The 14209-nt window shown below is 44.7% G+C and overlaps 1 protein-coding gene across 4 annotated transcripts in view; it reads right to left on the minus strand.

Annotated features, from left to right (window-relative positions):
• nbeab (neurobeachin b) overlaps nt 1-14209 on the minus strand; it is a 269175-nt gene that overhangs the window by 99411 nt on the left and 155555 nt on the right. For all 4 annotated transcript variants that reach the window (XM_036537414.1, XM_036537413.1, XM_036537412.1 and 1 more), the window contains 3 exons: nt 13428-13492; nt 10307-10415; nt 6786-6952 (listed from right to left, as the gene is read on the minus strand). In XM_036537414.1, the coding sequence (XP_036393307.1) occupies nt 6786-6952; nt 10307-10415; nt 13428-13492 (341 nt within the window). The remainder of the gene's footprint in view (nt 1-6785; nt 6953-10306; nt 10416-13427; nt 13493-14209) is intronic.

The following is a 14209-nucleotide window of genomic DNA, read 5'->3' on the forward strand; positions in this document are numbered from 1 at the left end:
GAGCCTGCCGAGTGAGAGGGAGCATGACTGAAGGGTTCATTCCATCACAAAGTTATTACCCAGTGCCAGATTGTTACCATTCATCACACATGAAAGATGAAACTCACTGTTAGTCAAGGGAAACGGGAAACTGTTCCAGTGCTTCCCCGCAGATCAATACATGCCACCACTTTCTTCCCCCACCCCACTGCCGCCCCCCCCCCCCCCCCCCCCCCCCCCCCCCCCAACCTCCCCAACCTCCCCAACCTCCCCAACCTCCTCCTCCTCTCTCTGGCAAAAAGTAATTATACAGGAGAAATGTTGACAATCGATACCTCAGTCAGGTTAAGTTAAGGTCTGCCGAGGGGGCTGGGGGATGCAGGTCTGTCAGCTGTCAGTGATGGTGCTGATGTCAACACCGGTGCTCTGTAACAAAGGGACGCCTGTCTCTCTCTGCCTGTTCTACATTTGTGTTAGGAAGGCTGTGTAAAGCAATTAGCACCTGAACCGTCGAGGTGGGGGGGGGGGGTGGGATTCCGTGAAACATGTTAAGAAATGCCACAAATCCCGATTGACTGAGGCACAAGAACTTACACAATCTCAGTGCGGTGAAAAAATTATACTTCAATCATATGCTGGCATAACCATGCTCATTAAGAACAAGAGCACCTTAACCCGACCTCATTGGCTGGTGTGGCCATGAGTGGCTCAGGTCATGTGACCAATAAACCAGTTGCTGCTCATATAGAATGTGTGATGGGTTGTGTGCTAAAGGTACAGTGCTTGTATTCTGTGCTCACTGCTTATCCTCTGAGGGCAGACAGCAGGGTAGTGTAATATCAGTGCACTGTGTTAGTGGGCTGATTGGGTTTGAGATTCCTATGGTTTTTCAGAGACTGGGGGGGGTGTGTTTGTGCAACACTGCAATGAAAGCAAGTATTCCTCATCTCTCTTGCTGTGGTCTCCACCTGTGTTTCAGACTTTATTTTATAATCTTTATAACATAAACATAAACAGCAATTACTCCCCACTTCTGCCGTTTTGGAGCAGCAGAAATTCTTCTGAAGTGAATTTGAAATGCCATTTCTGACATAGCCCTCCTCGTAGAGGGGGCTGAACTTTATAATCCACTGGCACAGGTCAGGGGTCAAAGGGAGACGGGGAGGAGAGGGCAGGGAAAATCACTCCTTTAGTATAAAAAAAACTGACATCCAATTTTCGACTTGATTTATCAGCGCAAAGCTAAAATTGATAGTATGTCATTACTGGGCAGAAGGCTGTCTGGGGGAGCTGTATCAAAGCCTTTTCGTTTTGATTTAGCGGCATGGATCAATACAGCCCTATACTGTTTCAATTTGAAACGTATTGATTTTCTGATGCCAGCTCAATACTGGGACATTCATCATCAGGCAAGCATGAAGTATGATCTAACAAACATCTATTCTGGCGGATTTGGTTATTCGTTATTCGGGTCGCACAAAAAACTCGCAGGAGTCCAGTGCCTTGGGGCCACCAGCGGACAGGATGTTCGTTCATTGCGCGTTGCGTTGCGTCTGAAGAAGCTGAAACACAATCCCGCCAGCCTTCCTCCGCGGCGGACGGCCCAGCCGAGCGCAGTGAGGAGGGGTCACCGGCTCCGCTAACAATCTGCAGATGTGTTTTTCAGCTAACGGCTCCCACCAGGTCCTGTCTACCAGTCACTTTGGGCCTTTATCTCAAAACATTTTTGAACACTGTTTTTACATACACGTATCACAAATTTATATATCTATATATATATATATATATATATATATATATATATATATATACAAACATCAAAGTTCATCTCCAAAAACATATTACAAAATTTACAATTACGCATGAAACATCCAAACTGCCTTTTGCTTGTGCGTAGGTCCAAACAGGCTAAAAAAAACACACACACACACACACACACACATACACACGCCCTCCCTCACTCACTCACTCACACACAGGCACAAACATAATAGACAGCTACTCCAAAATGCCTGGGGGCTTTATATTTTACAAGAGCAGCATAAATGGAAAAGTTAATGTAGCATTGAATAAGACTAAGCTGCTCGGCTGCAACACTGCCTTGAGCTCATGAACATATTGCATCATTTTTCTTCTCCAGCAGGTTACCATTAAATTTGAATTTGTTGGAAGTTTTGCGGTATAATTTACAATGCGCCCGAGCTCAATAACCTTTTGTTTCCATGCAAATGGAATGCCACTCAGATGGATTCTATAAATATTTGAATAAGTAAATTTGGTAGCTTGGAATTCAATCCAATATGTATTGTCGAGCGGTATCGATATTTTGGTCTTTGTTTTTTTTTCCTCTAATGGAACTGCATGATACATGCTCACGGGTGATGGTAATAAACTGTATTGTGAGAAAACTGTAGTCGCGCATTTTCAACGTTTTAAGAAAACAGAGTTAGCGGGACGAGAGTGACGCTTAAGGGACAATATGGATTGCCCCTGCCTGGCGGGTGAGACATGGGGCGGTGGAGGCGCTGCAGTATGCCATTGGGAGGGATTCTAACAGGCTCGATTCTCCTGACATCCTTCACTTTGGCTGCAGCAAGCCGGCAGCCCATGGGAGAAAAGGGGCATTTTAGCAGGCTTTAGCAGCGCCTTGGCGATTCCTCTGTGGGCTGACACTCACACACAGAGATCGTCTTATTCTTATTTTGGCTTCTCATCGGTTCAATAACCGAAAACCGCCATTCTCAGATAAGAGAAAAGAGGGAAAGGCTGTGTCAATAAGCTGGCTACGGAACATTCGCCGTTACACACCCTTAATTCCGCCCGCGCCTGTGTCAAATCTCATATAATTGGGGCGGCTCTGCTTCATTGACAGTAAGTACTTCCTGAATTTGGATAAGTCAGAAAGAAATCCGCCAAACATTCAAATCCAACATCACAACAGCTAGAACAGATGTGGAGGCGAGTCGCTGGAAGTCTGCAGGACTCAGGCAACCAGGAGGGGCGCTGGAAGACAGTGGCAGTGTGAACATCAGGGGATTAGGCTGGGGAGATGGCAGGAACAAATAAGACGGCTATGATCACAGGTCTGAAGACGGTGGTTTTGCACAGCTGCTGAAGAACCTATGAACACATGCAGTAAGTGTATTACTGCTGTATGAGGGTGTCAACAGAACACACAGCAGGGAGATTTAATTGAATTACTAGATTTGTCCCTTAAATTGAGCTTGGTGCTGTGTTGTGTAATGAACCCGATTTGGGTTTGTAGGGTATGTGAAGATGACATTGGACATGCACGTATACATATACAACACCCTCCATATTTATTCATACTCCTGACTAATCAGGAGCATATGCTACAAGAGCTAAAAGTATCTATTAGATATTCTTTCTCCTTAGAATATTTTAGAAATGTTATACCTTAATAGCACTGGGCAGAGGAAAGTCATATTGTCATGGTCATTTATTGTCAATATGAGTATTCACAAATACATGTGTACACACACACACACACACACACACACACACACAAACACCATAATATTTCCCCTCAGACACTACAGCCGATCTCTCTGCTTGCTTCATTAGCCTTTGAAAGCTAACGATACTGAAATACTGGCTGCCTAACAGAGCAGTATATATACCAAGAGGGTACAGAAAAACATGCCAGTAACAGAGTCAGATCCCAGGAAAAAAGGGCAGCTAGCTAATCCCTGTGCAAACCAACTGCCCTGTGATCCTTTGGGCTTTTAACTTGCCAAATTACGTGTGCAATACTGTCTTTGAAACTGCTCTGAAATTGTCCCCAGTAACTAGACAGTTAAATGAATTAGATAAGAGAATGCTAAAGTAATGACATGCTGCTGGCCCACAGCTAGACTGCAAGTTGTACTGCTAGCTCTGTATTAGCTGGGCCAAGTTTGGCTCAAGAGCAAAGAGAGGATTAGGCAGCTTACGGTTTATGACGCTGCTCATGTGGCTTATGTATGGATCCAAAGGAGGGGATAGTGCTTTAACAACATTATTTTGAGGGTCAGATGTTGTGTAAACTTGGCTCTTTTTTGACACCTGTGTTTTTGTTAGAGATCAAACTAATTCTTATCTTGGGCTAACATGGTCTGGCTTGATCACATACCGTGTTACTGTTCCCAACAAACAAATGGATTGAAACCGACAAACACTGTGATTAAAATGACAAGGCCATTACCATGGGCAATTACACAATCACAGAGAATGAAAAACACATTCGCAGATCATCAGTAGCATGATCATGTTGACATAGCATCATTACTCTGCGCATATGTGTGTGTGTGTGTGTGTGTGTGTGTGTTTGCGAGTATGTAAACTTGTGTATGCGTGTGGGAGTATATGTGTGTGTGCACATGCAGGTGTGCATGAGAATGTGTGTGAGTGCATTTGTGTTTGTGTGTGCGACAGAGTGCGTGCAAAAGTGTATGTGTGAGCATACACAGGAGTATGTGTGCATGGGTGCACATGCAGGTGTGCATGAGAATGTGTGTCACGGCATTTATGTTTGTGTGTGCGACAGAGTGTGTGCAAATTGTGTGTGTGTGAGCATACACAGGAGTGTGCGTGCGTGCATGCATGCATGCACATGTGCTTGTGTGCTCTGAGGGAGTGCTCTCCAGCCTCCGGCCCTCAGGCAGCAGAGAGAGGTGAGCAGTCAGCAGGTTTCTCAGCGTGAGGCCTGCCAGCATGCAGTCTCCCACCTTCCTGCTTAACACAAGCCTGCCTGCCTCACTGTCACCCTGCTGCACAGGCCTGCCTCTCGCCAAGCCAGAGTCATCACTGACACACCGCCAGCGGTCGCAGTCTTCAAAACAGCCCACACCAAGCATGAAATTTCTGCTCAGGCTTGGCAGAACGACACTCCTATTCTAACGTCATGTTGAGTAAAATAAAATCAATGTTTATATAACAGCTTTGAATACAACTTGCAAATTTTTTTTTTTCCTTTTTTTTTTTGTCTTTCTTGCGGCCACTGTTGATGTACTAAAAAGCTGTGGTTTGAAAAGCACTTCCTACATAACATTAATTTTGCTTACAGGAAATGGGAAAGCCCATGCTTAATTGTTATGTCTGTACATACATATACAATCCACAACTCAAAAACTTCAATCATTTTACTGGCTTAGTTTCTTATTTAACTATGTATAGTCACTGTAGAGATGCTCTTATCCAGATTGTATTCAGTGTACACTATGCATGCATGACACTTTCCTGACTGGACACTGCCTCTGTTGTGATGTGACATTTTTCATCTTGAATAACAAATTCTTCTGATGTCTTCGTTACCAGATGGCATGAGGTATTTTTATCTACCTGCACTGATATCAGCAGCAGCAATTGCATAATTTTCAGTTGCTGTGTGATAACTCCACCCATCACAGAACAGCATCAAAAGATCTGAACTTTCAGGCTCAAAACCTCTAAACTCTAAACTTTAAAATACCCAAACGTTTCAGCATCAAAATATTTAAACTTTCAGAAAAGCATTGCAACACATTTATCTGCCCCCACTGGGTGCTTTCTGTAAGTCTGACATTTAATGAAGTATTTCAAAATTTAAATCAAATCTTACCAAGCCTATTTATAAAACCGTGTCAGTCTAGAGGGACTAGGATAAGAACACTCTTCGAGTTATTAATCATGTCTGATGCTCTCAGCGTGAATATGCAGAAAAATACCATCGTGAACAGATGCTTAAACTGCATTATTCAACTTTATCTGTAATAAAGACGTTTACACAAATCCCCAGTGTGCCTGTGCAAAAGTAAACCAGACAATAATTGTCCATGAGAATGTCGTCCTACGAAAAACTTTTTAATGAAAGTTTCTGGCCTACAGAAACAAAAAAAAAAGACAGCTAACACACAAGCACAGTGAGAGTGCTTTTAATACCAGTCCGTCTATGGGCAATGTATGTTTTGTGTAGACAAGGGTAAACAAGCTGGTACAGTGAAAATAATTAGCCATCTGCGCTGCATTTTCAAAATTCAATAAGGAAACCGATGCCGCAGTTTCTGACAGTTGCACAAATTTGTTGGGTTGTGATTGCGGTTTCTCTCAACGCTAGGCCTCCGCTCGGACCCAGCTCCTTAGCTCCTGGACTTTCTCACAGCTAAACTGACAGCCTGGTTAAGATGTCAAGGAGGCCTGATTGATGTCCAGAAGCCATTTTTTTGCAGAGCATTTCAGAAGTGTTTCCAAATGGCAGTCCAGACCACTGCTACCTGTCATTGCCATTTGCAGACTCAGGGTGGACTTATCTAAGGCTGTAACATTTTACTCAATATTTTTTGCTATTTAATTATTTGCTGTTAATTTTATAGTTATGGTTCATTGTTAAAGACGTCATTTCGCTCCTATAAGCCAAACTGACAGTTGGTTGCATTCTCTGTATCATTTGTGACCGCATTTCCATGCTGTATGCCGTTTTATCAAAAGGTTTGTGGCGAGGAACAGAGAGAGTGGTGTTGGCTTATGGGTGCCCAGGGGCTCTCCTAACGATAGCCAGGTGTGCTGGTGTGTGAGTGAGAGGCACTGTGAGACTGTCTGGACAGCAAAACCAGCCCTACCCCCCTTCGTCTGACCATAAGAACAGCCACACAGCAGTCTCCAGGGGATTATGCTGTTCTGTATAGTAATTGAGTTTGCCGGCCTAGGGCTTGACCCCAATGGACACTGGGAAAATTACATGGAATGATGGCCGCCCGCGGGACAGAGATTCTGGGACCCCTAACTAGCTGCAATACGGGTCCGTACCCTCTCAGCTGTGGCCCCCTTACCTTTGCGAGAGGGTCCCCCAGGCCCCGTGCTTGTTGGTCAGGATGTTGAGGATCTTCTGCTTCAGCTGGTTGGCGGTCACATGGTCTCTGTGCTTGGCAGCGCTGATCAGGTGATCACACATCTTCTCCTCTTCCTTCCTGTCGGCGGCATACTGCGCGCAGTTGGACTAACAGAGAGAGAGAGAAGGAGCAAAGGAGGGGGAGAGGAGAGAAAGGGAGAGGGAGTGGGAAAGAGGAGAGAGAGACAGAGAGACAGGGGGGGGACAGAAGGAGACAGACAGAGAGAGGGAGAGGGAGACAGAGACATTGTGAGACCCACCTGAGTCAAGTCTATGTTTAAATTCATGTTGCCACTGGTAACCATGAGCAACCAAACCGACAGACTCTGTTTTAACTCTCATTCAGGAGTGGTGCATTTGGTTGAATACACAGGAGATCTGATTACATATTCCTGCCATTTCAAATTTCCAAGCAGAGACTTCAAAAGTAATTATGTGGGTCAGAAATATAAAAAGTAAGTGCACCTAACTTCGAAATATTAAAAAAAACACATACAAAGGAGCATATGTCATAATTTGTCGGTGAAGGTAAGAGTTTGACTGGGAATAAACAAGGCAATAAGCATGCGCGCAAAGGACATGGAGAAACACATTAGCTACCCCAGTACAGAAAATCAGACCAAACACACAGAGGTACTCTCTCAAGCAAAAGGGCAGGTTATGCTTCTCTGCCAGGTACTTCATCTCCGCTACTACGTATGAGACAACCAAAAACAGTTAAACAAGCCCACGGAGGACACTGAGTGTGCTGTCAAGGTTAATGGAGTCAATCTATTTTAGAAAACTGTATCAGGGGAGAGTGCGGCAAAACAAGTACTTAAAACCTGGCTACAATTACCATTCATTTCACTTCAGAGGAGAAGCAGAGAAAGAGAGCAAATTGTCCACTGTTGCATTGCCAGACCATTAAATATCTATGGATAAATGAGCCCATCCATTAACAGCGTATGACTGTGAAATACTGCATATTTATTGAAATGATTAAGTATTTATCTAAATTATGAGCATTAATAAAGTTTTAGGTAGACAGCAGTGTGTCAAGTATTTAAATAATATACTGAGAGAGACTAAAAAAAAACGGAGGGACAGAGACGGAAAACCTAATTGCCTGTGAATTTGTGCTTAAAAAAATTATCCGGTATGGACTGAGCGAAAGCCTTCTAGCCAAAGCTGGGCTGAAGGCAATGCTTCGTGGCACATTTGACTTTATCGCTCCTGCTAAAATAAGATTGTCTTACTGTGCTTTCCTGGGGGCATTTTTCTTTCGTGTGTGTGTGTATGTGCGTGTGTGTGGCTGTGCGCTAATATTCAAAATCTAATTTGCTAACAGAAGCTGAAAGTTAATTGAATTTCCTGCTTTATATTTGAATTCTGTCAGATATTATACCTCGACATATTCCTCAAATAGCAGATAACTCAATCTCAGCTTGTCATCTCACGTAACCATCTGACGCGCTGACAAATATCAAATGTCATTTATCACTTAAAAGGATATGAGGGTTTACCCTGACACCAGCTTAATTGTAAAAATGTCTTATCTGCTTCGCCCATCTTCAATCTTGCAAGGGTAATAAAGTAGTGTTGGACTGGGATGAAAAGTGCCTTCTGCCTTGCCCCCGCAGTCTGAAGCACCAGGGCCAGTTCCAGGTCCCCATATCCCTGTGACAAGGCCTATCTGCGTGTCTCTTCAGGTTTATCTAGCAGGTCAAGGATCCTCGGGAACAGTATATCAAACAGCTGCTTCAGGAGGGCTGCTCCTCTCTGATAAGAACCTCATCACTCCTCATATATAAGCTGATGACTGACTCCGTGCGTGTGTGTCTGTTAGGTGTCTGTCTGTAAACGCAAGTGCCTGCCTGCCTGCCTGTGTGTGTGTGTGTGTGTGTGTGTGTGTGTCTGGAACGTGTACGTTTGTCTGTTAACGCGTCCATCTATAAATGCAAGTCAGTGTGTGAATGCATGTGAGAGATTCTGTACTTGACTTGCATGTGTCTACACGCTTATATGTAAAGTTGAATTGAAAAACCTATTTTACGCATAAATGCCAAAAGCTCATGTGAGTGAATGTCAGTGCGTGACTATACGTGTGTGCGTTGGAGAGTTCCCTAGTTCACACCCAGAACTGCTGCATATTCCCACATACCACACGGAAAGGGCAAGAATGCTCCACTTCACTCATGTTTGTGTGGCTTGCTTAATGAACTGTACTAAGTGTCTGATATATACTCTCTTCCGCCTGTAACCACAACATGCTGACAGAGTAATCTTGAGCACTAATCTACTGCAGCTGAGACAACTGTCGGGGTCCGACAACCTGTTTTGATCTCAGTTTTATTTTCATACAACATATCATCAGTATATTTAACATTCTACCATTCCACCGGATGCTACTTTGAACAAAACTTTGACAAAAGAGGTTATAACAGCAAGAAAAAATAATTTGCTCTAAATTACATCCGCTTTAATATTTTCAATAAAGGAATGTTGATTGTTTCCTTTCATTGTTATATTCAAGAGCAAACATTATGAGATGGGGGTTAAATACAATCTCAAAGGGTTACTCATTATTTAAAGAAGTGGCTGTCGATTTGTAAGGAGAGAAAAGGCTTAAGCCCCATAAGGACCAAATTGCTCTATTACCGGCATATCATTTCACACGCTGTTATTAAACCTCTTTATTGCTGGCTAATAAGTGGGCCGTTAATCCCCTATAGGAGACACAAGGACAGGATTACAGAGGAAGTACTGACAGCTGGTATTTCACCAGCATTCTCCCATAATTCCTTTCTCCATTTCCGCACCGAATCTCACTCCCAGATCGTGTTCGTGGTGCATATGTATGGGAGTAAGACGAGCAACAGACTGAGAGATGGAAACATCATGGCCAGCATACAGCTGTGTGTTCAATGCTAATATCACAATGGGAATGCTAAACAGTGATGACTGGTCAGTTTGTTTGGCGTTTTCAGCAAATGGTAAAAATGTGAACATCTCTCAAAATTTCATGGGAGCAGCCAGAAGGAATGCTGTTATAAAATGTATGTTATCAGCTATTATTACGGAAAACTCTCAGTACCTTTACATTACATTACATTAATGTAACAGACACTCTCATCCAGAGGGACTCCAAGCACAAGAGAGCAGAAGTGTATCCATTCAAGCTGAATGAGCAACAGTGTCAGACCAGGCTAACAGCACTCCCAGACAAGTGAGTGTGAGCATAAGACTATTCAAACCCTATTCAAGTTAACCTGTGCAACCTGACTTCGTTCAGGTTTATCCTACATATCTGGGCTCTTCTTTTGGAGCAGATTTGTGGATATGGCATTCCTGTTTCCTGTAGTGTTGTTTTTTTATTTTTGGGAGCTCTGTCAGGGAGCGCTAACTGCCCCCTCTGACTCCACCCCAGTGGCCGTAAAGAAGGCGCAGAGCCCGCAGGAGTGTCCGCAGGAGCAAGCCTACCTCGAACTCAGCATGCTTGTGCACATCCTCGGCCCGCTGTCTGTTGAGGATGAACTCTGCCTCGTTGGCCACACGCACGATGTGGTCCTTCATGGCGTGACACAGGAGCCTGGATCAAGCACAGAGAAACAGGCTCTCAGAGACAGCCGGCCAGCAGGGGGCGTCCACTGCGGCCTGACCACCAGGGCGTGCTGTGTGCTCCAAGGCCTGGAGCCGCACACTTTCCCACCGCCACGGGGCTGTTTGTGAAAAAACACCGCTGACCAGCTGATTGCTTCCTGCGATGCAAACTAACTGGAGCTCGGGACATTCAAGTTCACCCAGTCACCATGAAACAAAACAGCGTAGGCCGCAGACAGGTGTCACCCATCCAAAACAAGCCAACTGAACGTCCAAAACCAAGCACTCTTAAGTGTACTTTTACCCAGTTCTCCACTGTAAAAACACAATATATAATTTTCTGTGGTTTTATGATTTTACATACGTATATATATTTTAAGTGTTTTATAGCGTATTGACAGATGTTTCACCTCCCTCATTAGGCTATCTTTCTTTTAATCACAGTCCTGAAAAGAGAAAAACAGTACAAGCTCTGAGCCGGAGCGAAGACAGACTTGAAAACCTCACTTACTCTTCCAGCGTGGCTGAGGTGGTTTCCATACGCTGTAACATGCGCAAATTGAAACTATACAAAAAAGGGAATGTGCGTTTGGTCTCATTTACACTCTGAATTGTATTTTATGTTAAAGAATGAACTCAAAGCTCGGCATTGATAGCCCGTCTGATGGCAGACAGCACTGGCTGAATTATGAAGTAAGTCTGGATCACCTCAAAATACTACACTCATATTTGCAAACCACAGGGATATTTCCTGCTCAGACTTTTTACTTTCAAAAGGTTATGACCAACACACACACACACACACACACACACACACACACACAAAAACTTCAACACTGAATAAAAATAAGGCGTCATGGTGAAAAAGCTGAATAATAACCACGGCTTTATGCTTCTATTAATGGCATATATGTCATGCACACACAGTGTTCCTGACGCGCTGAGAACAGACTCATAATTAACATCATTTGTCTGTGTTACGTCAAATAAAAACAGACTGGTGACAGGCCTCTCTCTGCAATTACCCAGCAAATAGGCATCATTACAGCAGAGAGGCCCAGCGCGGCCCCACCATCCTTCCCCACTGGCCGGTGCTCCGGACGCCGATGACTCTGATCATGACAAACTCCTCAAGCCAGAGAGCCGATTCGTCAGCTCCATCCCCTCCTCCTCCGACGTTTAAACTTCAATCTCTAATAATTGAAAGTGCGGCGGCTATTGTGTGGAGATTATATGCCATTTTACACATCATTAAGCCTGCTTTGTTTTAATTACAGTGGGGCTTTGTTCTTCTCCGGCATATGATCCAGAGTCTAATTTCGCCCCCCCCTTCCCCCCCATCCCAGGGAGAGCATTTAATCCAGAGGCGCATTCATCAACTGTTTATGTCTCCTTAAGTGTTGACAAGCACTGAATTGCATTTTGAGTCCTGGGGAAAAAGAAAAAAAAAAAACACGTACACAAAAGATTTTTTTTTTCCCTTTTTACTTTTACGATACTGCCTGAAACTGGGACAAAGTGCAGCTCAGTTCCAGGTGTGGTAAATTTAGGGAAAAGTTGATAAAGCAAATACTGCAGTATACCCCAAGGAGAGAAAAATAAAAAGAGAAAGCACAAGAGAAGTAGAGGGAGAGGGGAAGAGAGAGAGTGAAGGAAAGAGAGAGAGGAAGCAAATGAGAGAGAGTGAGAGAGAGCGGAAGAGAGAGAGAAGGAGAGAGAGGGAGAAAGAGAGAGGAGAATAGAGAGGGAAAGGGAGAACCTCAGTGAATGATGATATGCATTATGATATAACATAATGGAGAATCCAATCTCGTGTACCCTGTGTAGTGTGCATTGATGAAGAATGAGTGAAAAAATCTGACTGATCAGCAATTACACACTGAGGCAAGGAGGAGGAGGGGGAATAGAGCATCGACAGCCCCCTTGCCAAATGTGTGCACATCACAGATCCCTCTCTACCTCTTTTTACCTTTCCCCATCTCTCTCTCTCTCTGCCCCCGTGTCTCACACGCGGTCCCACACCTGCCGGCCGGCCCTAATGAGCCTCCAGCAGCATCGGCCCATTGCTCATGCAGGATAGCCGGAGCAGGTGCCCACTGCGCCAGGGCACAGACATGATGGATCTCCGCTGCAGTGGACACGCGGCCCAGCACCCTGGACAGCGACGGGCGGCCATGCTGACTCAGGCTCTTTGTGCAGAGGAGCATGGGAGCTGGAGGAGTGGGTGGGGGCGGGGGGGGATAGTGGGAGTCTCCCGCCATATGGGCCAACAGATGGGCTCCCAGGCTGAGCCCAGATCCGCCCAGCCAAACACCCTCCCTGAGCTGCATCTCCCTCGCACGCCCGGGAGAGGCACACGAGGCGGGACGGCCAGATTATTATTGCTGCTTGATTTGTTTACTGTGCACATACTCTGGCAACGCAAATGTCTTTATTGGCATGAGTAACATACAACTGACTGGAGAGTGAGAGATGGAAAGGAGAGAGAGAGAGAGAGAGACAGAAAGAGAGAGAGAGAGAGATGGGGGAGAGCAGGAAAGATGGAGAGAGGAAAAAAAGAGAAGCAGATACAGTGTGAACATTTTAGTTTGACTATTTTGATAACTGTTGTGTTGTTGCTTACCCTTTACTACTGTGTCCATAACTTTTCCAACACAAGCTTACTTGTTATTCAAATTTAGAACTTTTTTAAAATTTTAAGGCAAATTAGAATTTGAGATTTGCTCCGCGGTCCACGCTCACAGACAGCGCGCATGGGTCCTCTGTAATTCACCACCCACTGGCCGGTATTAGCTCCCTCTGCCCCCTAAAGAGCACACGGCAGAGGCAAGGAGCTTAGAGCTAATCTGGGTCCCTGCCACTGCTCCAAACAACCTTCTTAGTGATGTTTCAGAAGGCGACGGCGATGGCTGCACAGATAACGGCCAGCAGGACACACACGGACGTGGCTGGTATAAACCATGAACATTTGTCATTCCCAGTAAGCGGTGAGACTAATTACCTTCCCTCGTTGATGAGCTCGATGAAGGCCAGGCCTGCGTTCTTCTGAATGGAATTCTGCCATTCCTGAAATACAGTGAGAGATCACTTGTTTATTTACATACATTTGTACAAGAGATGAAAAAACATACTGGATACATTTCATTCTTATATACAAACAGTAATCAAAGAGAATACAGAGGAAAAACTCTTGATCAACGATATTGGATACAAGCTGCACAACAAATTAATAAACTGATTTTCAATTAAAAAATCATCAAGAGGCAATAAGCTGGCTATAAAAAAGCAATAATGTTGCATATTTCCCACAAACACTAAAATACACGAAAAACAATATTTCTTCAAGGTTTTGAAATGTCAAAGCAACTAGCTGCAGTGACCCCGTAAAACGACTCCAGTTTCTTAATCAAGTCAAGGCCTACAAACAGCCCTGCAAAGACGCAAATCAAGCTGCCTCAAACGCATTTCAAAAAGGGTCTCAACAGCCCAAATCTGATAGCCCCTTGCTCAAACAAGGGAATGGTCACGTATCTCAAAAAAACGTTAAAGAAAGGAGCCTATAGAAAGCGAGATTTTGCTCTGCATGTGTGACTGCTTCTGGGCTTCTCTGCGAAGGGACCGGCAAACGCAGGAGAGGTGTAACTGAGGAACGAAACCGTATCCTCTCCCTTCTGCACAGCCGTTTCCTCCGGCCCTTACAGTGACGGATTACTGGGGGGGGTCACGTCCAGCGGACGGGCCGTGCACCCGAGGCGGCGGGGAGCCCCGGGGCACTCTGGGAGC

This window comes from Megalops cyprinoides, chromosome 9, assembly GCF_013368585.1.
Source record: "Megalops cyprinoides isolate fMegCyp1 chromosome 9, fMegCyp1.pri, whole genome shotgun sequence".
NCBI lineage: Eukaryota > Metazoa > Chordata > Actinopteri > Elopiformes > Megalopidae > Megalops > Megalops cyprinoides.